The 27,740-nt window shown below is 39.2% G+C and overlaps 1 protein-coding gene across 5 annotated transcripts in view; it reads left to right on the top strand.

Annotated features, from left to right (window-relative positions):
• The window catches only part of RSPRY1 (ring finger and SPRY domain containing 1), a 52,534-nt gene that overhangs the window by 191 nt on the left and 24,603 nt on the right, over nucleotides 1-27,740 (top strand). For 2 of the 5 annotated variants that reach the window (XR_010318890.1, XM_003416291.4), the window contains exons 2-7: nucleotides 14,641-15,142; nucleotides 21,107-21,159; nucleotides 22,406-22,518; nucleotides 24,625-24,751; nucleotides 25,515-25,573; nucleotides 27,420-27,486. Coding sequence is in view for 4 of the 5 variants with exons in the window: in XM_003416291.4 (XP_003416339.1) it covers nucleotides 14,796-15,142; nucleotides 21,107-21,159; nucleotides 22,406-22,518; nucleotides 24,625-24,751; nucleotides 25,515-25,573; nucleotides 27,420-27,486 (766 nt within the window). In the remaining variant the exon portion in view is untranslated. Of the gene's footprint in view, nucleotides 1-34; nucleotides 6,157-12,825; nucleotides 12,938-14,640; nucleotides 15,143-21,106; nucleotides 21,160-22,405; nucleotides 22,519-24,624; nucleotides 24,752-25,514; nucleotides 25,574-27,419; nucleotides 27,487-27,740 lie in introns of those variants that run through there. The other 3 variants (XM_010596060.3, XM_064273991.1, XM_064273992.1) reach the window with 3 other exon arrangements.

Below are 27,740 nucleotides of genomic sequence, written 5' to 3'. Positions count from 1 at the left end.
GACAGTCCGAGGGCTGGGGACGTTCGTGAGGGACGGGAACAGCCGGCCAAACCTCGGGCGGGGTGGCCGGACTTGGGCCGGGGGAGGCTCCGGGAAGGGACCTGGGAGGAGGTAGCTTTGGGCAGAGCCCGGGAAACAGCCCGGAGGTTCTCCGCCAAGGCCCGCGCTGAGGGCGCCTGAAGACATTCCTGCAAAAGGGTGTTCCCCCTTTGGGGGATCTTTACCGGAGGAGGTTCTTGGGGGTCGCTCTTCTGAGGAGGCCGCGGTTAAAGGGACCCAGGTGAGAGGCAGGTAGCTTCTGGGGAGACTCTTGGGACTGAGGGACGCCCCGTTGGGGTGTCTGGGTCGGAAGAGGTAGGTTTGGGAGGGTTCTCTTTTGTGGAGTTCGTGTTTTAGGGGGTACAGTTGGGAGACAGACCTCCCCCAGGGAGACTTCGAAATGGCTTGAGGTTTAGAGACACCTCAGAGAGAGGGGCAAGGAGGCGGGAGCCAGGGCTAACGGATTCTTCTACCCCGTGGCCCGAGTTAAAAATTGGGGAAGGGCCTTGGGGTGGGGGGGTCTCCGGGAGCTTCTGGGAAGTGGAGCCTCCTTCCCCGCCTCCCTCCCATAGGAAAGCCTGGGTAGGAGAGAAGCAGGAGTGGGAAGGGTACCTTCCCTCTCTCTGGAAGACCGACCAAGTGTCCCAGATAGAAGATTCAGCTGGTTCTGGGCTTAGTGCGGGGAACCCATCCCGCCAGCACCCTCTGTCTGATTTGGACTAAACAAATCTTCCCCTTTGGCTCAGTTTCCCTGTCTTTGATGAGGGAGACAGGCAGAGACGGTCTGCTGAGACTCTGTGGACAGTGGTGTCCCTGTCTGAGGTTGCTCCCCCTGCAGTGTTGTACTTCGAACTTTTAAGGGTCGGAAGTGTTTATTATTGACTGAGTAGAAAACCAAAACCAAACCCGTTACCGTCAAGTCGTTTCCGACTCATAGCGACCCTATAGGAGACGGTAGAGCTGCCCTGTAGAGTTTCCAAGGTGGATTTGAACTGCCGACCTTTTGGTTAGCAACTGTAGCTTTTAATCACTGCACCACCAGGGTTTCCAGGCTGAGTAGAGTCCTTTCGTTTTCCAGGCCCCTCACCTACCATTTGCTGTCCTTATACAAGTGACTTACTCTCAATCTTTTTGAGTCTCTTTGTAAAATATGCAGTGCGTGGAAATATGAGCTACAGGCTGTATGGAAGCAAGGTATTGTGGTTCCACCACCAAACGGGTTGCTGTTGAGAATAAAAGTGAAGGCACTTTCTTAACTGTAAAGCAGTGTATAGGATGGATGTAATAGATCAGTATTAATACAGTTGTTACTGATCACCTATGGAGTAGTGGGGAGCCATATTGTACTGAAAACTTTAAGGTTTGCAGCTCGTTAGGCTATATTATAATCTAAACCCATGATTTCAGCCTCTGTTTAGACGGGAGTGGAGGGATTTCCAGTTCTCAGAGTTTTAATTTACTTTGACTGTCTGATGGTGCTGGCAGGAGTTGGCACTGTAATAAATCTTTTCCTTCAGTCAGTTTTTCCCTGACAGTTGAGATTTTCCTCTAGGTAATTTGATCTCAATATCATAAACCTTATCCCTTCTCTCTTCTATATTCATGGTCTTTGGATGTCTACAGGTAGCGATTATCATGCTGCCTTCCTCAATTGTGATTTTGTGACTGAGACCATCTTTTTTTCTCCATGAGTATCATGCCTTGCTGTGGTAGCCCCATACCATAGATTACGAGGACATTGGCAATCGATCTTATATCTCTTCCACAATGGTTCTCTTTACTTCGTTTTTCCACCTTGTGTAGAGTTTGCATTTCCCGGGATGACATCTTGCTTTGTGGATCCCTCGACGAGGTTACAAGATACTTGTTTCCATGTATGACATTCCCTTAATGTTTGGTTAGTGGCATTTGTTAGGGCTGGCTTTTCAAATATTGGCTAATTTATTTAGTGATTTTTTTTTTAATAGTTGCTTTGGTTTTTTAGCAAAAAACTGACCTGCATTTATCATTTTTCTAGTCTTATATTCCATGGTCCTTAAAAAAAAAATCATTGGGGTGATTTTGATAGCTTTCTGATTTCTCAGGATACATGTTATCCCCGACCTACTGATCTAGTGTCTTTTTGTGCCCTGCTTTTTTGCTGGTTTCACAAACTCATTATTTCAGTTCCCTGTGATTATTTTTAAGGTATTGATTATAGGAAGTGTTCCAGCATACTCTATGTGGGCTTTTTCTACTTCGTCAGCAAGATAACTTCTCATTAAGTAAATTGGCCAAGTATTCAAGGGAAAATAAGAACTTAGCATCTTGTGTAATAATGTTATTCTATTGTGAACAGGAAAAAACAACTCTGAAGTATATTTTCGCAAGAGCTTAACAAAAAAATTATTGTTGTGCGTTTACAACAGTCTCTTTCAACTGAATGAGCTTAATTCAGCCTATCAAGAATTGTGTATGCTTTCCCAAATAATGAAGTAATTTGTTATAATGAAGTGAGAAGTCACTTTGCCATCTTTAACTTTCTTTGACATTCTAATATTTATATAGTTGGAGAAATTATTAGGACTTTTTTGAAATGGTAATCAGTATTATACTACTTCAAATTGGAAATTTTCTGTGTTTTGTGGTGGGGTCCTTTTAAAGTAGGATCTCATAGTCACCAAGTTGCAAAAGTAAGTGGAAGGTCAATAGGCACCATAGATGGGAACCACAGTGCAAGCAAGAATCTACTTCAAAAGAGTTATTTGACTTAGCTTTTCTTCAGGCTTTTGGCATTTTGAAGGCATTTACCATTGAATTAGGGTCGTTCCCCATACCCCCATATTCAAATTAGATGATTGAAAAACAGAATAGTCAAGTGAATGCCAAAGAAATGAATGCCAAAACTTGAGCCGCAACACTTAGGAGAAGACTCTTACAACTTTAAGGTGTGAAAGAATAAATATTTCCCCTTTGGTTTATTTATTCAGTAAGTCAGTTTTTGAAATCGTTTTCTGGCCAACCTTTATGATTAACAAAAAAGTACGTATTTGTTATGTATTAGTATTAATGCCCAATCCAAAAGGAAATGTTTGCTGGTTATTATGTAAAAGCAATAACCATGTGACAGATACAAGACTAAATCAGGTAAAAATACTTTGAGAAAATTTTACATTGTTCCTTTCCAAGGTTTTAAAAACTATAAATAATGTGAGATAGCAAGAAATTGATTCCCTAAATTTGTTAAGAAATAAATTCTGCAGGTAGCTTTCTTATTGCTAGAAATTACAGTTTCTAGACTTAATTTCATGGAACCTCTATACCTCGAATAAAAGTTTTGAAATACTTAGGAAGTTTATTATTACCTCTTAGTTTTGTTTTTCATTGTTAGTTTTTTCTTCCTCCCACCCCTCCCGCCAGTCCCCAAGAGTTAAGCTTCCGCCCCTGTAGTCCCTTCATGCAGTGGTTCTCAAAGTGTGGTTCCTACCCCACCCCTCTTCATGGGAAATGCAGCTTCTTTTTTTTTTAGTTCCTATTGCTTTATCGTTATTCGTATATCTGTACATCTAAGGGCTACTTACCAAATGAATCATTAAGGATTTGCTAAAACATGGCATTCATAAACCAAAACTGCCACAATATTAGAGTTTACTGACATCTCTATTACATTTTCTCCCAGGAAATCTGTCCTGGGAAGCTTGGCACCAGTGCACCTCACAGGTCATCTACAGAGTGCGGATTCCTGCAACATCCAGGAAGAGTGCTTAGTTTGTGGTGAATCATCAGTATTGTCTCAAATTGATCTTGGTTTTCCATTTTTACTCCACATTTACTCTTGTTTTTTTCATTAAAATTACTATTCAGCATCGTCTGATTTACAGGTGGTTGGTTAATCTTTCTGGAGTTCCTGAGTGGTGCAGACAGTTAATGCACTTGGCTGCTAATTGAAAGGTTAGCAGTTCAAGTTCACCCAGAGGCTCCTCAGAAGCAAGGCCTGGGCATCTAATTCCAAAAAACCAGTCAGTGAAACCCTACGTAGCACAGTTTCTATGCTGACACACATGGGATTGCCACGAGTCAGGATCAACTCAGTGGCAACCGGTACTGGTGCTTCATCTTTCACTGCGTCAGCAGAAAGATTTGGACCAATAGTATTTTGGCTTATAAGTTAAGACATGAATGTATTGCAGTACAAATATAAATTCTCCATTCCCTTTTGCTAATACTGGTATATATACAAAAAACAAAACCTTTTGCCATAACCGGGTATAGGACAGGGTAGAACTGCCCCATAGGGCTTCCAAGGTTGTAGATCTTTACGAAAGCAGACTGCCACATCTTTCTCCCATGGATATATCTACATAAACCAAACCTGTTGCCGACAAGTTGATTTTGACTCCTAGTGACCCCCTAGGACGGAGTAGAACTGCCCCATAGAGCTTCTAAGAAGCGGCTGGTGAATGTGAACTGCCAGCCTTTTGATTAGCAGCCGAGTTCTTAACCACTTTGCCACCAGGGCACCTATATACAACCACCTAAAAACTTGCTCATACAGAGTTACTTCAATATTACGAAGTTCCTTTCCACTGGAAAAATGGTGGAGTGAGAGGCCTCCTAGTGGACCTGATGCTTTACTAACTTCCATAGCACAAACTATCTCATGAGTAGGGAACTAAGTGTGTTGTCCCTTGCTGTCCTTCATCCCTAACACCAGCTTCCTTTACCAAGAGCATGAAGGACCTTATCTTTTTTTCATTTTTGCCCAGTGCCTGGCATAAGCATTGGATATGTGTTTATTGAATGATGGTGTCTCAGTTTTTTCAAAACGGTAAGTATTTTGAAAACATTTTCTGTTTACACAGATTTTTTAAGATAAATTGACTTAAAACATTTACTGAGTACCTTCTAGGTTCTAGGTGTACAACTGACTGTTTTCAGACACCATTTTAAATAGATCTCATTATGGAAAGTGTTAGTTGTGCCCTCTATACATTTTGTTTGCTTTTCTTAGTAGCAAAGAGTTTGCTATAATAGAAAAATTCCCTTCCTTTAGGCTTGTGAATCATGTATGTGTTTGAATAACATGCCTATATGATTTCCTGCTGTTTGAACTCTTAGGGGGAAAATATCTCAAACGGTGTGGAGCACTACATTTATTTTTCTCCTCTGTACTGCAGCATCATAAGAACTTACCTCAGTTCTTTCTTAGTACTTCCTTTTTGGGTCCAAGGCAAATTTTTCAATCCTTGAAACCCTGGCGGCATAGTGGTTAAGTGCTATGGCTGCTAACCAGAAGGTCAACAGTTCAAGTCCACCAGGTGCTCCTTGGAAACTCTGTGGGGCAGTTCTACTTTGTCCTATAGGGTCGCTGTAAGTCAGAATCAACTTGACAGCAACCGGTTTGTTTGTTCGTTTGAGACTTTAGGCAGGGATTATTTGTTTTTCCTTTTTTACTGTTATTTGCTTCTGGAAATGCTTTACTCTCTCTCCAATCGAAGCTTTATTTTTAACATGTTTTTAACTGCTAGAAGGATTTGTCTTTTCTCCTTTGTGCTGTTTCAGGTCAGGACTGTCTTCTGTAATTATTTTTGCCATAAGCCTTACCTGACCAGAGATGCCACTGGTACTGATTTAATAAGCTCTCAACTTTTTAGGAGAAGTTTTTTTCCAGATACTCTTTTCCTAACAGTTCAACCAGAGAAATCAGCCAGTGCTTTTCTCAGCCCCCTTTGAGGTTATAATCCAGGGTATAATCTAGTGGCGTCACTGGGGTTGGTGTCAGCCAATGCCGTAACTCACGGCGTTACTACCCGCCCCCCCGTGGACCTCCTCCGGTACCAGACCATGCAGAATCCTTAGTGATTTTTTTGTGCTAATGTTGCTCATAAACCCTAGTCCCCGTATATCACTCCTTATTTGCCTTTAGTTACTACTGCATTCTCAACATTACGGATATAGAGCCTTTAGTTACTACTGCATTCTCAACGTTACGGATATCGGTTCACAAACACTAATTACCGTAAGGTGGTAGGTCAAACATCAGTAAATTTGACCAAATCAGTGGCTAAAAACACTGGCAGCAATGAAAACAAGGGTGCTTGGAGAGAATGTGGACAAAATCACATGATTCGAAGCCTTGTAAGTATATTGATACATGCAAACTGGACTTACAAAAAATGCTTTTGTTGTTACAACTAACTACAGGGATATTTTTATAAAAATAATAAATTCCTGCTGAAACACTGCACAAAAATTTTATAGACAGTCATTTTGGTGTCACCCCCTCTGACAGCATCATCTGGTGCAGTCTGTACCCCCCTAGTGATGCCACTGTACTGTGTGACTTAAGTCTCAAATGACTACAGCAAAGAGAGAAAAGCACATTCCTGAATAAACTGAATGCTTCAAAGGCCAGCATAGCAGGGGCAGTGGTTTGGGGACCATGGTTTCAGGCGACATCTAAGTCAATTGGCATAATAAAATTTATTAAGAAAACATTCTGCATCCCACTTTGGGGAGTGGCTTCTGGGGTCTTAAACACAACAAGTGGCCATGTAGGACACATCGATGGGTCTCAACCCACCTGGAGCAAAAGAGAATGAAGAACACTGGGGACACAAGGTAATTATGAGCCCAAGAGATAGAAAGGGCCACATAAATCAGAGACTGCATCGGCCTGAGACCAGAAGAGCTAGATAGTGCCCAGCTACTGCCCTGACAGGGAGCGCAATGGAGAGACCCTGAGAGAGCAGGAGAGCAGTGGGATGCAGACCCCAAATTCTCATAAAGAGACCAGACTTAAGGGTCTGAGACCAGAAGAACCCTGGAGGTCATGGACCCCAAACCTTCTGTTAGCCTAAGACAGGAGCCATTCCCAAAGCCAAGTCTTCAGACGGGGATTGGACTGGGCTATGGGATAGGAAATGATACTGATGAAGAATGAGCTTCTTGGATCAAGTAGACACATGAGACTATGTTGGCATCTCCTGCCTGGAGGGGAGATGAGAGAGCAGAGGGGGTCAGAAGCTGGCCAAGTGGACATGAGGGTGGAGAGTGGAGGGAAGGAGTGTGCTGTCTCATTGAGGGGAGAGCAAATTGGGAGTATATAGCAAGGTGTATATAAATTTTTGTATGAGAGACTTGATTTGTAAACTTTCACTCAAAGCACAATAAAAATTAAAAAAAGAAAAGAAAAGCACAGCCACCTGCAGGTAGATAGGTCTGGATACCTGAGTTACAGGTAAAAAATAGCTTATCAAGGCTGCCTTTCCTTTTGGGGGAAAAAGTGAAATTCCAACAAAGTATTTCATGATCTTCCCTCTCTTTGCTCCCATTACAAAATGTCAGATGCTTTGGAGTCTAAAGCAGAAACATTCCTTTGAAAATATGTATAGGTAGTTTTTGTTTTAACTGGCAAGTGTACTCTTGTTATATTATCTACTCGTCTTATCTACTTATTGCAGTAGCAAATAATCTTACTGACCTTCAGGTTTTCCCAATTTAAACACAGTTGTCAGTAAGAAAATTAATGGTCTTTGGGATATCTTGCAGGATATTTTAAAAGTAAATATATTTCTAGATAATGTTCTCTGTCTTGATCAGGTATGCTGTTACACAGGTGTGCATAACTCAAACGGTGTCAAAACTCAGGACTTGTCTGCTTAAGATCTACATGTTATTTATAAATTTTACCTCAAAAAACAAATACTGAAGCCTAGTTCGTGATATGCATGCTGAATTATTTAGGAGAAGTATGCTGATGCCTGCAAATTTACTTTGAAATGATATATATATATATATATATTTTTTTTTTTTTTTAATTAGATGGGTTGATGGTGGATAAAGACGTGGCTAGGCATGTGATAAAGCCAGTATAGTAAAATGTTAGTAGTAGAATAGGTGGTGGGTATATAAGTGGTCCCTGGAAAATTCAGCTTTGACGTATGTTTGAAATTTTCCATAATCAGACGTTGGAGGAAGAATGAGTGTAACTCTAGATGCTGTCACTTGTGAAACTCGGTCTTAGGGAAGAATGCAAGAACATTTTCTAATGAGAGAAATCATAAAAATTTCCAGTATGTTATACGTTGTTACTGTTCATGCTACGTGATTTAGCCTTTGAGGGAAGGTTGGAGAAAAATACTGCGTCCACTACTTTGGAACGATGGGTTAAGTTGACAGCAGTAGTCATTTTGTGTCCAAAGTCGTTTTTTTTCCCCCTTCGTGGTCTTTCGTTTAACCAGCTTCTCTTTTCTTGGTAACATAACCCTAAAGTCTTCTTTCCAGGGAAAAGAAAGTGTTCTTTCTGTCACTGTGCCATATTATATTGAATGCAAACAGATACTTGAAGAGATGAATCATTAATTCCTGGACTGTTGGTTAGAGAGGGTTAGACTAGTGCACATGTTGGCCCAATGTTTCTGTGGCGAGCTGTTCGTGGTGGTGGAGGTCTGTGTTTTGTACTCACAGTGAGTACCAAAACCTCGCTGCTTTGACACTAAATTTACTGAGAGCCCAGAGTAGCTTTAAAAAATGTGAAATGTAAAAATCTGATTTTTAACAGATTTATTAATCAGATCAAAATTAATATAGCACTTCAGAGAAATATATTTGCAGAGCAAATATTTGATTATAATTATGTTCTTGCAGCAAAATGGTTATTAACAGTATAATGATTTTAATACCTTGCCATTTAGATTGCTTAGTCTTTCTACTAAGCACTGGCATCCAGTGATAAAGTTATTATTAAACCAGGTAATGATTGCTACAGCCACAGATCTAATATAGTCGTGTGTATTTAAATTTTGTGACTTTTTTTCTGTCTTAAAATTGACCATCTGGTATGAAGCAGTCTTTATTTAAAAAAAAAAAAAAAAGACTCTTGCAGTCCAGTCAATTCTGACTTATAGTGACCCTACGGGACAGAGTAGAAGTTCCCCATACGGTATCCAAGGAGCACCTGGTACATTTGAACTACTGACCTTTTGATTAGCGGCTGTAGCTCTTAACTATTACGTCACCAGGGTTTCCGGTCTTTATAGTTAAGGTGAAATGCATAGGTGTCTTAGTCATCTAGTGCTACTGTAACAGAAATACCACAAGTGGATGGCTTTAACAAAGAGAAGTTTATTCTCTTACAGTCCAATAGGCTAGAAGTCCGAATTCAGAGCGCCAGCTCCAAGGGAAGGCTTTTTCTCTCTTTGAGCTCTGGAGGAAGGTCCTTGTCAACAGTCTTGCCTTGGTCTGGGAACATCTCAGCACAGGAACCTCAGGTCCAAAGGATGCACTCTGCTCCTAGTGCTGCTTTCTTGGTGGTATGAGGTACCCAAGTCTCTCTGCTCACTGCTGTCTTTTATATCTCAAAAGAGATTGGCTTAAGACACTACCTAATCTTGTGGACCTCATCTTACTACATCATAGTGATAGGATTTACAACATATAGGGAAATCACATCAAAAGATAAAATGGTAGGCAATCATACAATCAGGCAAGGGAATCATGACCTAGCCAAGTTGACAGATATTTTGGGGGGACACAATTCAATCCATGACAATAGGTATACAGATATGTTGCCTTTATGTAATCTCTAGTCTAAATTGTTTTCCATTCCATTCAGTCTGTCAGCCCTTGGATGATGTTACCCATAAGAAGAGTATCATCTAAGTTCATTAGGATGCTTCATGGGGTGGATCTGGTGGGAAATATATGGAACTTTTTTTTTTTTTTTAATGTACTGTATATAGTCAAAGGAAACGCTGGTGGCATAGTGGTTAAGTGCTGTGGCTGCTAACCAAAGGGTTGGCAGTTCGAATCCGCCAGATGCTCCTTGGAAACTCTATGGGGCAGTTCTGCTCTGTCCTACAGGGTAGCTATGAGTCAGAATCGACTCGACGGCACTGGGTTTGGTTTTTGGTTTGGTATATAGTCAATAGTGGATGCTAGCTATATTCTAATAGTTATTTTGGCTGTCTTCCCTGAAGGACTATGTTCGTAGATAGTCACTGCTCATTTTTCTAGAATGAGGAGCACTTTTGAGCACAGAAGAATCACCCTTTAATACGATCTTCATAGTGCTTGATTTACCCCTTCATGTCTATTGTGCCAGGTCCTATGTTAGGCTCTCTGATTAGGTGCAGTGGTTTCCAGACCTGGCTGCCGTCAGAGTCACCTGAGGAGCTTTTAATAAAACACATGCTTGGAATGCACCCTAGAAATTTTGATTCTGGCTATTTGGAGTGAGACCAGAGGTTTGCATTTTAATAAATACCCTAAGCAATTCTCATGCCACCTATGGGATGATTAAGCTGCAATTCGAGGTTCTTAGTCTAAAAGTATAGATAAGTATAAATAAAAATATAGATAAGTAAAAATTATTCCAGCACAGGGTAGATGAATTCTGTAAGAGGCTATGTGCTTTAGTGCTTTTAACTCAGGTTTTACTCCAGAGGCCCCACCTCCCAGATTAGTTACTTCCGAGTAGCTGTGTGTTCATTTTATAATAATACCTTAAATTTTTGGATCCGGTTTAAGTGTTGGCCATTTTGCTGCATTTTACTTGCCTGTGCTATTTTATTTAATCCTCACAGTGGGACTGTGAGGTAAGTACTATTACTCTCTTTTTTAAAGTGTTAATTAGGATTAATTAGGAAGCGTAACAGTAAATATTGCAGGCTTGGGCCTTGTGTCGGGCCTGTCTGCCTGCAGAGCCCGTGCACTGTGCCGCAGGGGGTGTCTCACACCCTGTACAAGGGCTGTAGGCTTTGTGTTACGGTCTTAAAACTATGTTCCCTGGAATGGGGGGCCACATAATGCATTCTTTAAATGAAATAAAGCTGTCTACAGTGTAATGGTTGAGCTTCATCACCCAAACTTTTGCCTGCAGTACTCTCAGCTTCTCCTCTGACAAAAGCATCGTGAGTGATTATCCTTTCCAAATGAAAAGCTACACATTTTTAGTGCTGAATAAATCTGAAAAATGTTGTACTCTGTTTAGGTCCCCCCTCCCCCCACCTTTGGCTTTATAACCCTCTAGGGTACTCTGTGTGCTTAGTTCAGAAGTCCCTTAAAGGTTGCACCTCTTGTTTTTCCCTGTGTTCCAGTAGTCTCTGTGAAACGCCTCAAGGCTTCCTCTGCCTAATTAACCTCTTCTTTACACCTGGTCTTTATAGCGTGTCCTTTAAAAAAAAAAAAGGACTTGGCTTGAAAATATCTGAAAAACTTTTTTTTTAACTACATTTCCGTCTCTGATGAATTTTATATTTGACATCATTTTCTGGGTCACTTAAGGAAAAAATAGAAACCTCTTAGGGAAGAAACTGACTACACTTGAGTTCAAGTTAGAAATAGGAAAAAGCCCTAATTTTTGTTTTGTCATCTCCAAATTTAGTCATATTTAAAAAAAAAACCCTGCATATATTAGATATCTTCCAATCACTTTGAAAGTGTACTAAATGGAAATCTGCATAGATTAATTATTCTACATTCAGTTTATATGTTGTTGAAAAATGTGAATAAAGTTCAAGAATTTGAGATCCAACAAACTTTATAACTTACTGCTTTCCTCACAAGCACTCCCAGCATTGTTTCCTTGTTAATTCTAAGTATCTTTACAAGTATTGACATTAAACTCTGTAGGATCCATTGTTCTCTCCCCTTCAAGGCTTTGTTTTCTGGGACTTAATCTCACCTTGAAATTCTCAAATCATTACTAATTATCTTAATACCTTGTTGATCTCCTTCCTCAGAAATGCCTTCCCCAACTTAATGTGTCAGGTTGGACTGAATCTCCTATTTGCATCAGGAGCCTCATCCCAACTTCCTTGCTGATTGGGTGGAAAGGCCCAAGGGCATTAGAGAAGCCAATGGAATTCCTTTCTGTTCTGTAACATTGACACTATCCCCTGGCCCCTATCGTTAAGGAAAAGCAGTTTGGAGTTAAGAGACCGTGACCACAGGAGACAAAACATTCCCAATAGAGTTCCCTTCCTTCCAACATTCCCGAAGTATTAATTGGTTTAGCCACAAGTTTTTATAGCATAGCAATTGAGAAACTATGATAATCCACAGTATGGATTTCTATACAGCTTTGGAACAGGATGAAGTAGTTCTGTATATAAAACCCACAGCTGTCAAGTCGATTCTCAGTCACAGCGACCCTATAGGATAGAGTAGAACTGCTCCCTAGGGTTACCAAGGCTGTAAATCTTTACGGAAGCAGACTGCCACATCTGTCTCCCACAGAGGAGCTTGGTGGGTTCGAACCACTGACAGTTCAGTTAGCAGCTGAGCTCTTAACTACTACGTGACCAGGGCTCCTTCGTTCTATATGTACTGATACAGAAAATGTGTTGTTAAGTAAAAAATGAAAATCACAGAACAATACTTATGCCATCATCCTAGTCAGACTGAAAAAAAAAAACTAATTTGTAAATGCATACCACAGTGTGAAGTCCTGGTGGTGCAGTGGATAAGAGCTTAGGCTGCTAATCAAAAGGCCGGCAGTTCGAATCCACCAACCGCTCCTCGGAAACCCCATGGGGCAGTTCTACTCTGTCCTATGGGGTTGCTGTGAGTCAGAATCGACTCGTCAATGGGTAATATAGACAGCGTGGAAGCAGACACACGAATCTTTTAACGGGTTGCCTCTGGGAAAGAAAGTGGATTTAGTTCAGTAGAGCATGGGGTGGGGGGGAGCTTTCATTTTCACAAGTCAAATGCTGTAGACTTGTGCAGCGTGTGTGTTTTCAGAATCAATGTGCATTCTTTATTTTTTATAACTAACAGGTTAAAAAAAATAATAGTTTAGGCAAAGGATTGCGAGGATGTGCACTACTGGCATATCAGCTGGGCTGCCACCCAGTGTCAAACCTGCCAGAAAACCTTGGATTCTTTACTTCCTCTCATCTGAATCATCTCAATGGTACGGAAAGGCTCTGTGCACTTTCTTTGAGAAGGGCCTGAGCATAGCATCTCCTTAATATTGCTTTTTGGTCTTAGAAATGAATAATTTATAAGATCAATAGAAATTTATACCAGGGACCCTTAAAAGGAGTTATTTCTGATTTCTGTCTGCCCTGGCCTCTGCATTAATGGGAGTGGCATTACTTCAATTCTTTGCTGTTTTAGAAAGTGTTCTCTTTTAAAAAGCCATTTCCAGCTGAGTCCTTGCAACTCTCACCTATACTTCAGTCACATCCTTTAAAATACAGCCCTCGAATTTTGAAGACAGCCTGCCCGGTTTTTGGGAACCAAGAACATCTGTGGTATTACTTGGCTCAGCCATTGCTGTGTTGGTAGTCTAGGGAGGGAGATAATGTCTGTCACCGTTCCTTTCTGCTCTCTTTTTTCTCCTCTCTTCCCTCCCCTCCCCTTTCTTCTTTCATATCCCATCCCCTTGCCTCCGCCCATATAGATTATATATGTGTGTGTGTGTGTGTGTAAAGTCTATCTTTATCTGTCTCTTTTTATTCTGTTTTTGCCCTGTGAACGGTAATTAAACTGGGCAAATACTGAGAAGAATTTGCTGCAAATCTGTGCAGAATAATGGAGGTAATATTTCTCTTGTTGCTAATCCCAGTGAATTATAAATTTTATTTATATCTATTCCTGAGCCAGTGCTCAGCATTTGAGAAATTAAATTGTAAATAGCCAAATGTTGAGTCGGGACTACCATCCCCATACCTGTCTCCTGCTTCCAAATCTTTTCTTCTTTCCGGAACCTAATTAGAATATCTCAGTTTAATGAAGAGCTGGTTCTATCATTAGGTTTTTTTTTTTATGATAAGCATATTTTGTGAGATGAGAATGGCCATCTTTGGATTCCTGGAGGGCAGGGACTGTGCATTGCTCATTGTTATTCTCCCAGCCAGGCCTAGTGTGGTGCCTGGCACAAGGTGCTTAGTGTTTGCAAAGACAACTGTTGAATCCTTTTTCTTAACTTTGTAGCAGACATGTTGTATAAGGAAACTGATCATTGTGAAGATGTAACTTTGTGATATAAATTTGCCTTTCCTAAAACAGAGTCTTCTTCACATAACAAAAAAACTTTGTAACTACTTGTGTGATTTCTGTAAATTCTTCAGTCTCCAGTTGCGAAATCTGTGCTGTTTAGGTAATATAAGTGGAACACTCTATTCTTTTCTTCTTCTTCATTATCAAATTGGTACTGTCACATTTAGATCATAACTTTTAACAACAAGCATCTGTTATTAGATATTTTATTTGAAGCATATTAAATGTTCCTATACATTTAAATTAAAAAGAGAGACAATTCTTTTTTTATTCACAAGAGGAGCCCTTGAAAAAATTGTGTACATTCTTCTGGTATATTCCTGTATAGATAGGAAGAACTATACATATGGCTTTTTAAAAATCAGTTGTAACGCTGTGGTTCTCAGCAGGGATATGGTTTGGCATTCAACCTTAAAATACAGTGATAAAAAGGAATTATTGATTGTCATTCTGTTATCCAAAGATGCCTTTTTGGGTTAGAAACCTATAAAAGTAACCGAGGATGATTCTTCATTGTAATCCTAATATCTATAAAATCAAAGTAGGAAAGTTTGAGTAATTGAGTGGCCAAGAGTCTTCAATTTTGCTTTTCTTTTCCTCTTTTTCTTTTAGAACTGCCACTGGATGACCAGCATCCCTTGTAGTTGATAATGTTGGATCTCAGCTCTGCAACTTTCTTTGGTGTTCAGTTGGTAAAAACAAATAGGATGAAAGTTCTTCAGCTCTGGATTATGAAAATGGTACTTGGAAAACTGAAAACTATCTAAATGATTGTCTTTGGTTGGGCCGTGTTCTTAGCGAGCAGAAGCCTTGGCCAGGGTCTGCTGTTGACTCTTGAGGAGCACATAGCCCGCCTCCTGGGAACGAGAGGCACCACTACCATGGGCAATTCCTGTATCTGCCGAGATGACAGTGGAGCTGAAGACAGTGTCGACACCCAGCAGCAACAGTCTGAGAACAGTGCAGTTCCCGTTAATGACACAAGGAGCCAACCCCGGGACCCTGTTCGGCCACCGAGGAGGGGCCGAGGACCACATGAGCCGAGGAGAAAGAAACAAAATGTGGATGGGCTGGTGCTGGACACGCTGGCAGTAATACGAACTCTTGTAGATAAGTAAGTATCTAAGAATCACCTTCTGTATGATTTGAAAAGTGTTCTTCCAGGAACCGTGACTTCTGTACCCCTGTCAGTTCATGAGGATATATGGGGCAAGGGGAAATATTTTATTTCTCTCCTGTTAGGAGAGTAAATTATAAGGTTTTGTATCTTTACTTGCTAATATCTACACCTGTTTGGAAATGTCCAAACATTTCTGTAGCAGAAAATAACTAATGAAAGCTAAAATCATCACTAGAAGCTATGGTAAAAAATGGACTGAGATCGTGTTGCCAGCTGTATAGGAAATGGTTGTATGAAGACTCACTGTCATTCTGCTTGCCCATCCATTCCACAGACCAGACATTCAGGATGAATTGTTTGCTAAGAGCACGGCTGCACACAACTTCTTTTGGCAACTTAAACACATAGGTCAAGGAGAGTTTTCATCACCCTTCTTTTTTGATATCCCTTGCTGGGCACTTTTAGGTCTGTTTGGAAAGCTTGTAAGTTTAAACTGCAGGGCACACCTGTACCTGTTTTGTTTTTCCTTGCTTTGTCTAACTGTTAAGTACAAAATCCCAGATTGAATAACAGTGAAATTAAACGGCATTGTTCAAGTTGGAAAAAAAAATTTTTTTAACTGAAGTTTTCATAGTTTAGTAGTTAACAGCGCAAGTTTTAGAACTATGGTAGGCCCTGGTTCAAATACTGGCCGAGCCCCTTACTAGCTGCGTGACACTAGGTCAGTTATGTCTCTGAGCCTCAGGTTTCTCATCTATAAAAGAGGAATAATACTTTTCTTACAAGGTTTGTCATGAGATAATATATATAAAGCATTTAAGATAATGCCTTACACATAACAATTCTAGTTCATTAATTTTCAGTTAATTAATTTTATTAATTGGAACACTCAATTCATTAATTTTCTCATTAATATATAACAGTTATACCTGACAGTGGCTCAATAGATGGAAATACTTTTTAAAAAATTATTTCTGGGTTCTTTTTGCTTCAGGCTCTGCTACTGAATTTAGAAACATAAAGTATTTGATAATCATATTTATAAAACCGAGTTTTGTTCAGCTCCTCAAAAATTATAGCATAAAGCAAGGTGTACCTGTGCAGATTATTCTACAGTGATTTTTTTTTTTTTTTTTATTACTCATAGAAATGAATTTGTTTTGCACTCTGCATGTCTGCGGTGGAGTATGCCTGGGAAAGGTGGTTCATTCACATGGTCTCCATAGCCAGTTCAGAAAGGCCTTCCTGAGTTTACTAAAGTCAGCCTTTAAAGACTTTCTGGTCTCTGAATTCTGTACATTTAACGTAGGGTCACTATGAGTCGAAATCGACTCAGCAGTAGCACGTTTTGTTTTTTTGTTTGGATATGCTTGTAAGGAATATGTATTGAATACTAAGTTCATGTCATTAATATCCCCAAACACAAACAAGGGGCTAGAAACTGTTACATACAGCTTCTTAATGTGAACATTTGAAAAATAAACCATATGGGCTATATCAGACACCTCCATAAATAATGGATCTTTTATGGGCCTTGAAGGAGAATTTTTTTTCTTTTTTTTAAGGCACTATTCCCAATACCGCGAAATTGAGATGAAACGTCCTTCCCTCATAAGGAAGTAAACCACAAGCAATGTTAATGTGAGCCCGTTGGAAAAACAGGCACAGAACAGACCTTGTTATCTCTCAAAAGAGAATGATTAAGGGGGTTGGGGGCAAGGTAGAAGCTTTATTTCCAGGCTTCAGGAAAATATTACAAATTATAAGTGAACTTGGTGAAAAAGCATGTAATTCACTTATGTGGTATACATTTGAATAACAAGGTAACTTTTACCTTAAACAGCTTTTACTGAATTATACATGTAACTCTTCTGAGAATGAAAAAATAAAGCAGATGTAGAACAAATGAGGAAAGAACATATTAGAGAAGATAATGACAAAACGGAGTTTTGTTGTTGTTGTTAAATGCCACTGAGTCAATTCCGACTCATAGGTACCCTTTGTACAAAAGAACAAAACACTGCCTGATCCTGCGCCCTCCTCACAATTGTTGCTACGTGTGAGCCCATCATTGTAGCCACTGTGTCAGTTTATCTCACTGAGAGTCTTCCTTTCTTTTGCCGACCCTCTACTTTGTCAAGCATAATGTCCTTCTGCAGGAACTGGACCCGCCTGATAACACGTCCAAAGTACATAAGACAAAGTCTCACCATCCTTGCTTCTAAGGAGCATTCTGGCTATACTTCTTCCAAGACAGATTTGTTCATTCTTCTGGTGGTCCATGGTATATTCAGTAGTCTTTACCAACACCATGATTCAACAGCATCAATTCTTCTTTGGTCTTCCTTATTCGTTGTCCAGCTTCCATGTGCATATGAGGTGATTGAAAATACCAGAGTTTAGATGGTTTATAAAGATGGAAATATAACTTGTTGTTTAGAAGCTACTGAAGGAGAAGAATCTTAGGACTGGTTAAGTTCCTAGGGCTGTTAAAATCAAACCTGCAAAATTGTTAGGACAAAGGACTTAGTAAGAATTATACCTAAAATGATGTATGCAGAGAGTTATGAGATGATCTGTATTTATTGTCTTCTATCCCCTTGTTTATTTAGAAAGGAAGACATTGATCTGAGGAAAGAGCAGAGTTTCTAATGCCACAGTGAGAGCAGCCACTGTAGGAAAGAATTTTGTGGTGTAGATTTCTAGTTTTCCATGGGTTTGTTTTGAAATAAATTGCCTACTTGCAGTGTGCCTTTATAGCTAGCATTCTTTTTCTCCCATCTAAACAAAGTTTCTTTGTTCTGTGTTGTTGTTGTTATTTTTAATCCTATGCACTTTCAATCTGAAGTCATTTCTTCAGTTGTGGAAATTTCTTAGCCATAAATTATCTCTTTGAATATTGCTTCTGCTGTGTTCTGAGTGAATTTCTCAGAACTCTTCTCCAATTCATTAATGTTCCCGTTAACTATGGCCCATCTGGAGTTATACCATCTATTGAGTTTTTATTTCCCTCTTTTTGCATTCATGTTTTTCTTTTTGTTTCTTAATTTCCTATACTTCCTATAGTTATTTTTTTCAAATCTCTGAGAATCTTTAATTTACAGTCAAACCTCGTTATTTGCAGATTCTGAGTTTGCAAATTCGCCTACTTACTAAAATTTGTTTGCAACCCCAAAGTGAGTACTCGCAGGGCTTTCACAGTCATTTAGACATGCGCAGAGCAGCAAAGCCTCTGAGTCGTGCAGCATACCGTTCTCAGCTGAGGCCGCACACAATGGTATTCTGCCTTTTTGTTTCAGCTCTCGTACTCTGGACAAGTGGCCTTTTTACAATCCATTTAGTGCCTCGTTTTTTTTTATTATTATTATTTAGTTTTTGTACCTTTTTTTGGTGATTTTGCTGTTTAAAATGGCCCCAAGCATCATGCCAGAGTGCTCTCTAGTGTTCCTAAGTACAAGAAGGCTGTGACATGCCTTACAGAGAAAATACATGTGTTAGATGAACTTTAGGACACAAGTACTCTTGGCTATGAGTTGAATGTTAGTGAATCAATGATATAAATTAAATAAGGTGTCTTTAAACAGAAACACATAAAATAAAGCTATGTCTTGCTCAAATGAGAATATGTCCAGAGGCTCTCAGGACCCTAACCCTGAATTTTCCCTAGGAGCAATGGCTCAGTGTTTGCTAGCTCAGTGTTCGAGGCAACTGTATAGAACATAACTACTGCAAATGATGAGAATCAACTGTAGTTCTTTAAAATCACTTAGAAGTTCTATTATATGCAGATTTTTGGTAGTGATTTTATCCTCAGGCTTTTCTTAATGTCGGCTATTCTCATGTGCTTTGGAACTTTAATTCCAGACTCCTGCTGATGGACGTCTTTTCTCTCACTTGCAAGCATGCTCTAGTTACAGCTCTCTGCCTTCCTCTCTCTCTCTCTCTCGTTTTCCCTCCCTCTCTGTGCGCATCTCTTCCTATCTGTCACTCTCATTTTCCCTCCCTCTTTGTGCACATCTCTTCCTATCTCACTTTCTTTGCTGTCTCCAGCTGGGTCCCAGGGACCTTCAGTCCATGACCAAACCTAAAATTGGTGGCTCAGGGTTCCCATCCCACTATGAGAAGCCCAGGTCCTGCTGCCTGGTTTTCTCTGTCTTTTTCCATCACTGCAGACTTGCAGTTTTATACCAGTTATAGCTCAGATGATCATTTATAACTATTTTTCAGCTCCTTTCACTGACAGGAAGAGCCTGCCCAGTTTCCCTTAGAGAGTATGGCTCCTTCCCTCATTCAGGTGCTTTGGTCCCCGTTGCCCTGAGGGCACAGAACTCCCAGTCACCTCTGCCCAGTTCCTGACCCAAAGCCCAGTAGTCCTGTGGCCTTAGCTCCTGTATCTCTCCAGAAATTTATGCTCCATCTTTCTGTTCCACAAATGAGGTTATCTTGTTCTTTGAGTATAGAGATGTGTGTGTGTTCTTTAAGAATCTCTGTCTAGAATCTAGGTGCTCACATTTCTTCTTAGTTGGTGACTGTCTGTCGTATTGTATTATTTTTCCCTAATCCTGTTCTCCTCTCTCCCACCCACCTCCAAATACCAGTAGGTAACCAAGCTAGTAAATTTAAGGTATGTTCTTCCAATCTGCCTGCTGTTTGTTTGTTTATGTCTGTAGAGGAAGAATATATATAGTATTTTTGTGTATGATTTTTAAAATTTACATAGCTGATATGGTTACATAAATCTGTTTTTTAACTTCTCTCAACATTATGCTTGAAACCTAAATTACTGTATATAAATTGACAGCACCTCTTCAGACTACGAGAGTATTCCTTTGTATACTTGAATGTATTGAATTTTGTTATCCTTTCGTCTGATGATGGTCACTTTGGTTACCTCCAAAATTTTGTTCCTACAAATAGCACTGCAGTGAACAGCTTCATAGACATCTCTTTTTGGACCTGTGTAAAAGTTTCTCTGGCATTGGTGGGTATATGCATACTCAATTTCATTATTACCAGATTGTTCCAAAGTGTTTGTATCAGTTATGTTGCTTAAAAATTTATTTTAAATAGTTATTTTCCCTTATTGTAAAAAGGTATAGGATATGTCAAACAACCAGCACCTGATAAGTACTTGAAATGAACATAGTAATTCCCATATCATAGGGTTATTCTGAGAATTAAATGATATAAGACAAGAGTTTTGTTTTGTTTTGTTTTTTAATAGTAAAATAGAAAGCCACAATATGTAAAATAAATCCATGGTAAGTATATTCCTTAAGCAATTAGATTTTGCATCTTTTAGTGGTAAATATTTCATTATTGAAGTTCCCCTAAAGCAACCCCTTTGGATTCCTGGGATTACCATTTGAAAACCGACTGAATTAAGATATGTAATGCCATTTTATAGCAGTGTCTAGAATATTAAGTAGTTCTCAATTAAATTTGGTTACTTTTCTTCTAATACCATTTTAATGTAGTTTAAGCATGTGGAAATATTTCCCAGAAGAAAGTGTAAAACTGAAAATATTTATGGAAGCCTTTGCTTTCATAAATCCTCGGATGGAATTCTCTCTCTTCCTGGTAATTCTCTAAGTATGACGAAGATGACGTTGATGTTCCTGAATTACCTCACCTGGTAAGGCTGAGAGTAGGCATGGTCTCCAGTTTTAGTCCTGTGCTTTGTCCTCCAACCACAAGGCAGTCCTTCCACGTTACCATCTGCCGATTACATTTATGGGCTATCACAGAGAGTGACCTTGGAAAATGAGTACACATGGTGTGCGTTTGTCCTTAAAGGTTGTAGTTCTGGTATGTCTCTTCCAGCCCTTCCCCAAAGTCCATTCGTGTTCATTTCTACCCATTTCACTTTTCTGCCCTCACGTTTCTGGTTTAAAGTCTCATTTGGAGCTGCCATTTATTATTTCCTCAAATTTGATGTCTTGAATGTTTGTTTTTCAGTGATCAGGAACCTCCCTACTCAATGATTACATTGCATGAAATGGCAGAAACAGGTATTTTAACAATTTTAATACTTCCTATGGATTAATGATTATGAAGAAATGCCGCCATCTTTTTTTTTTTTTTTTTTTTCAGATAAAAGAAAACACTTGCTCTTGAGAAATATGGCATTACTAGTTCCATACTTTGAAATACTTGGTTTGGGCTAGAACACAGTCTTTTTAAATGGCTCCCTTGCCTTTTTTCTCCCCATATTTTCTGCCAGTGGGTATACCTAGAAACCTTGTTGGACTTTCAGGTCTCGGTGACTTCTCAGTGTCTCATTTTACATGAGATACTCCAAACCTAGAGTTTTCTTTTCGTCCAGGGTAACCACATATATCTAGATTTTATTTCTGGAGCATCCTTTTTCAGTGTCCTTTAACCATGTAATGAATATCCTAGAATATCCTACAGTGTTTCACACAGTGACCCAAAAGAGCCCAGATACTTAGCACACGCGACGAAGAAAAAAGCCCTTAGTGTATGGAAATTTCCCTGTACAAGTGTAACAAGCGCTGTATATTGCATCCAGAATATATAGCTGTACCTCTTAGGGATGGTTTTATCTCGCTTGAAATTATAAAAATGTTATTTTATTTTAAATTTTAGAATTGACAAATCTTTGACCATAACTATTCTAGAATATGGAAGATAATTTTTTGTCTCTCAATTTCCTAAGCATCATTGTGAAAAGAGAGCCAACTGCTGAGTACATTTAGTCTTCTCAGTTAATTCCTGTGTAGTAAATAAGATGCTTAAAACTATTTTAATCATAGTTTCAGAACCGAGACCATCTTTCTCCAAATAAAGATCCCAAGAATCACCAGACTCCTGTAAATTAGGATTCTTTAACTCCACCATGATGACGAGCAGTTGATGATTGTGTCCATCCCAAATATTAGCTGCCTAACAGCTACAGGAAGGAGCCCTGGTGGCCCAGTGGTTAAGCACTTGGCTGCTAACTAATTCAAACCTACCAGCAGCTTTGAGGGAGAAAGACGTGGCGGTCTGCTACCATAAAGATTACAGGCTTGGAAACCCTATGGGGCAGTTCTGCTCTGTCCTATAGGGTTGCTATGAGTCAGAATCAACTCAGTGGTATGGAGTTTAGTTTTGGGTTTTATTAGCTACAATTTGAAGGCCAGAAGCATTTCTATTTTAATATGAAGTCATCTTGTACGACTTTATAAATTATTATATATTTTCACATTTATTAAATAGTGGCTCTATCATATAATCTTCTTGATTTGCTTGTAGATGAAGGATGGTTGGATGTTGTCCAGTCTTTAATTAGAGTTATTCCATTGGAAGATCCATTGGGACCAGCTGTTATAACATTGTTACTAGATGAATGTCCATTGCCCACTAAAGTAAGTTAATATTTCTCTTTTATGAAGTTGTTACCTATGATTAAGCCCAGGATGGATGGCCACAAAGAACATTTGATGTGATGTATCTTTGTGCATTTGGGGTCTGCTTTATTCAGCATTAATTTCATTTTATAAATTTTTTATTACTAATGAAGCACCACATCCTCTTCTATAAATTGCTTACTATAAGGCTTTAATTTAAAATTGAAACAGTGTTAAAAAGGAAAGCATGTATATCTGAAATGGCAATCTGCTCGGAAACTAGAAGAGAATGTTCAACTACTGAATTGATTTTCTTATCTTTCCCTAAGCAATTTCCTCATAACAAAAATTGTTTAAACTTTTTCTATTTAGAGGTAAAACTACTGTACTGAATGGATTTTTGAGTCTTATTCAAACATATTAAGGATTGGTGTAACCTTGATTATCCCTTATATGAAACAAAAGTATCAAACTTTCATTGCCTTAGTCCGTATGCTGTACTGAACCCTTTTTTTTTTTTTTTTTAATTTGGATTCTGGCATCTTGCATTTATCTGTTTAAGCCCCAGACATTTGGGCCCGGCATGGAAAAAAGTATTATGGGCAAAATGGAAAAGTCTTTGGCCTAGTCATTGATGAGTTGACCTTTGCCTGGGATCATCGAGGTTTCTGTTTTAATTTCCTTCTAAAACTCTAGTGGGATTTGTTTTTGCTTGGTAAAAATTTTTTTATTAGAAAGTAACTTTTAATTTCAGTGTCACTAGGCCCTAATATTGAAGCCCTGGTGGCACAGTGATTTAAGAGCTGAGCTGCTAACCAAAAGGTCAGCAGTTTGAATCCATCAGCTGCTCCTTGGAAACCTTATGGGGCAGTTCTAGTGTGTCCTATAGGGTCGCTATGAATCAGAATCAACTCAACGGCAACAGATTTTAGGCCCTAATATTATCAGTCATACTGCTGTTTGGGTGGGTTTAGTCTGTTTAATGATTCAGTAGTGTAGCATATATCTGATAAAACTGCTACATTTTTTAACCTAAATTTTATTTATTTTGTGGTGGTTGTTGAGAATACACACAGCACAACATACACCACTTCAGCAGTTTCCACACATGCAATTTAGTGACATCGGTTACATTATTCGAGCTGTGTAACCATTCTCACCCTCCTTTTCTGAGGTGTTCCTTGCTAACTAACATAAACTCACTGCCCCCTCAGGTTCCTGTCTAATCTTTCGAGTTGCTATTGTCACTTTGATCCCATATAGGTAGTTCTTAAGAGCACAATGCTCAAGGCAGACCTTTTTTTACTAGCGAAGCTAAACTATTGTCTGGTTTTGAGACGATTTCAGACAATGTTTTTGATTTAAAGCTTAAAGATGATCTCAGGGCAATCATTTCAGGGGTTTGTTCACCCTTCATGGCTCCAGAAAGTCTGGAGTCTGTGAAAATGTGAAATTCTGTTCTGCATTATCCCCCTTTTGATCAGGATTCTTCTATGGAATCTTTGATCAAAATGTTCAGTAATGGTAGCCAGGCACCATCCAGTCTTTCTGGTCTCATGGCAAAGGAGGCAGTTGTTCATGGAGGCAATTAGCCACACATTCCATATCCTCCTCCTGTTCCTGACTCTCCTTCTTTCTCTGTTGCTCTAGGCAAATAGAGACCAATTGTGTGCCTTGGATGGCTGCTTGCAAGCTTTTAAGACCCCAGGCACTATGCAACGAACCAGGAGATAGAACAGACTTACTAAACACATTATTAGGCCAATTAACTGGAATGTCCCATGAAACCATGACCCTAAACCTCCAAACCAAGGAACCAAATCTCATGAAGTATTTGGATATACATAAACAGCCTCAGCGGCTACTCTTTGATTTTTTGTTTGTCATTGTACAACTGTGCATTTTTTAATGAAATAGGATCTATCAATTCATGTAAGTTAACTTTCATGTTGATCAAGTGATGTTTCCCATCAATGGTGATATAATTGGGTATGTTGTTACTGTTTTATATGATCGTTCCGAGTTTATTTAACACCTGGTTACAACTTTTGTCTCAAAAGAATTATCTTGGAACAAAATGGAGTGGTGTGTATATCAAATCCACTTGTACATTCTTGTTTTTAGGATGCACTCCAGAAATTGACTGAAATTCTCAATTTAAATGGAGAAGTAGCTTGCCAGGACTCAGGTCATCCTGCCAAGCACAGGAACACATCTGCAGTCCTAGGCTGCTTGGCTGAAAAACTAGCAGGTAACTCTGGGAAGCTCCACAAAGGAAGATCTTAAGTTGTCTGGCATTCAGGGGAAGATTGTACTGCAGGTCTTTGATCTAATCTGCTGTGTCTGAAAGAAGTATCTTAAAAATAAAATTGAGGGACAGGAACTAACTGGAAAAAAATTACTCAAAGGCCACAGAGGTAAATGCAATATAATTTAGCTTTGTGACTTTTCTGAGGGGAATTTAAAAGAAAAAAAGTTTTACTTATTTGCTTTAAAATAAAGAATAAAAGGAAAAGTGAAACTCAGTTTAACAAATGAAGGTAGATATACATACACACACACACTTTATAACATTTAGCTAAATAATGAAGGGATGCAAAGTAGGAGAAGAGGAAAAGGAACTTTAGATTGAACAGTTCTTCAGAAGCATATATTTAACACATTTATGAATATTACCCATTTTAGGAAAGTTGACATCAACGTACAGGTGAATAGCTCAGCTGGTTACAGCATGTGTAGTGAAAGAAACAATGGATTAGAAATTAGAACACACGGGTAAAGGTTCAGACTCTGCCTTGTGCTCCATGAGTGACCACTTCACTCTGTAAGCTCAGTCCTTCAACTGTGAAATTGGGATAGTAATGTTTCCTACTTCAGAGGGTGAGGGTTGAATAACATAATGCGCATAAGAGTATTTTGTAAAAGTAAAGAGTCCTACCAAACTTGTTGGTAGTTACTGATTAAAAATAATATGGCACATCTTATTATATCCAGTGTTTGTTATGTTCATCTAGGTCCTGCAAGTATAGGTTTACTTAGCCCAGGAATACTGGAATATTTGCTACAGTGTCTGGTAAGTGAGACATCAAAGCTTAGTCATCTCGAATGCGTTTTCTCAAATTGCCAGCATAGTGCACTGGCACAGAGAATGGAATTAGTTATAAATTTTATTTGCAGGTGTTTCCTGAGCGTTTATTTATTTCCTTCTATTAAAAAGAAAAAAAAAAAAATGACGGTGGGATAGGAATTTATTACAAGCAAAAACAGCTGAGTTGGTCTGGTTTTAAATTTAGTCATAAGATAACTACTATGGTTGGCTTTTTTGTGTGTCTTTAGAGTCTTCCAGAGAGTAGTAGGGACATCCATGGTGGAAACAAAATTACATGACATTCCAAGCCAGGAGACCGTCAGATCCCCAGTATTTATAAATCTCTACTCTTTTCCCTCACACCCTGCTGACTGCTCTTAACTGTTGGCATGGGGGAATTTGAGATATTGTGGAGACTGTGCCTGTAGACCCTCACACTGCAGAGCTATAGCCTTAACTGGTCTGTATTTTTTAAAAGTTATTTTTGCAGGCCTAGTGAGCATTGGCCTTTTTCAAAACTCAGATCTGAAGGGCCTTATTTTTTTTACCTATATGGTATGTGCTTAAAACAACACTATGCTAAGCATTGTGGGGATAAAGAAGTATTAAAATAATCCTTTGCCTTCAAGAAGTTTACTGGTTAGTTGAGGAAACAGAGCTGCCTAGACAAGACAATTAGTCTCTATTTTATGACAGGATGTGATCCAGGGCAAAATCACCTCCTTCAGTCTAAGTACCACAGGAGTTCCGAGAGCAGGTGAGGAAGGTGTGGGTGGTCAGAGCTGGGGTAGTCAGGAGAGACGGGGTCAGACCAGCAGGTTAGGACTGGATTGTGCACAGAGAAGGAAAGGACGGCTAAGGGAACACCACAGGCAGAAGCCCAAAGAGAAGTGAATAGGTTTCTGGTATGTTGCAGAAAACTGTCTGATCAGAGAAGACAGGGATAGGAGGACATAAGACTGAGTAGCCAGGTTGGGTGGGGGCCGTGGGGGGCTCAGGGCCTGAAACACCAGGCAGAGGGGTTGAGAATGGACATGGCAAGAAACAGGATGCTGAACGAACTTTGCAGCCAGGGAGGGTGGTGGTCTGTGAGTTTTTCAGAACTTAGTTGAGTACCAGGGCAGTAAGTGGGAATCATCGATGTTCCTAGAGCTCTGTTGGAGGATCCTAGCAGAGCTGGGAGAAAGGATGGTTGCAAGAAGCATGTAGTGTTTAGTTAAACAGATAGAATTTCTTTAAATGTAAACTCACCTGACATGAACTTAAATGGAACTGAAAGAACCCACTTGTTGCTCTCTCCCACCTTCCATCAGTATTTGTAGAATTCATTTCAGAGAGCAGGTTGAAAACTAGGCCCTTAAAAAAAAAAAAAAAAATTTTTTTAACCTTAGTTGTTAAATATTTATAATTTTGGAACTCAGTGGTTCTCCTTAGGGTTCTGAATAAAGGGTCATTTTTACCTATAATCCTAAGTTTCTGTTTGGCTTGCTTAAACGAATGTAAGAATCAACAGTATTTTATTTAACAAACTTATAAATTTACATGTTACTAAGTAAAAAATCATAGTGCACTTAACAAAATACTTTTGAAATCTCCACATCTATGAACTAACCCAATGATTCAATGAAAAAAATGTAAGATTGAGAGACTCAATCTTGATTCTTCATTGCTAGCATTATTAGCCAAATGGATAAGCTAGGACTTAAATGAGTGAAACGTTTCTGACTGCTCCAAAAAAAATCTATCACACATCGGGCAAGAAGATGAAATTGGTAACTTGCTGCTGCTGCAGAGGAATGATATTTTCTTTTCATGTCTTGTTGTCTTTCAGAAGCTGCAGTCCCACCCCACAGTGATGCTTTTTGCACTTATTGCACTGGAAAAGTTTGCACAGACAAGTAGGTATAGTGACTTCTTGCACTAATGATCTTTTGTACTTGTGGTTAAAATTTTTTCTTAGTTACTGGATGACCATTTGTACTTTGAACCCCATCAAACATGCATACATTCTGTTTTTATCTGGGTAGACAATTTAAGGCCAGTGAGATGTAACAGTAATAAAGGCAAGGGTTTTCTCAAAAAAAAATAAAGAATCAAAACTTGGTGACCATGATTACTCACATCTTATGACTATAAATTTAGTGATGGGGTT

This window comes from Loxodonta africana, chromosome 21, assembly GCF_030014295.1.
Source record: "Loxodonta africana isolate mLoxAfr1 chromosome 21, mLoxAfr1.hap2, whole genome shotgun sequence".
In the NCBI taxonomy this organism is placed as follows: Eukaryota; Metazoa; Chordata; class Mammalia; order Proboscidea; family Elephantidae; genus Loxodonta; species Loxodonta africana.
The sequence above is the reverse complement of the archived record's forward strand: the minus strand, read 5'-3'. Positions and strand labels throughout refer to the sequence as shown.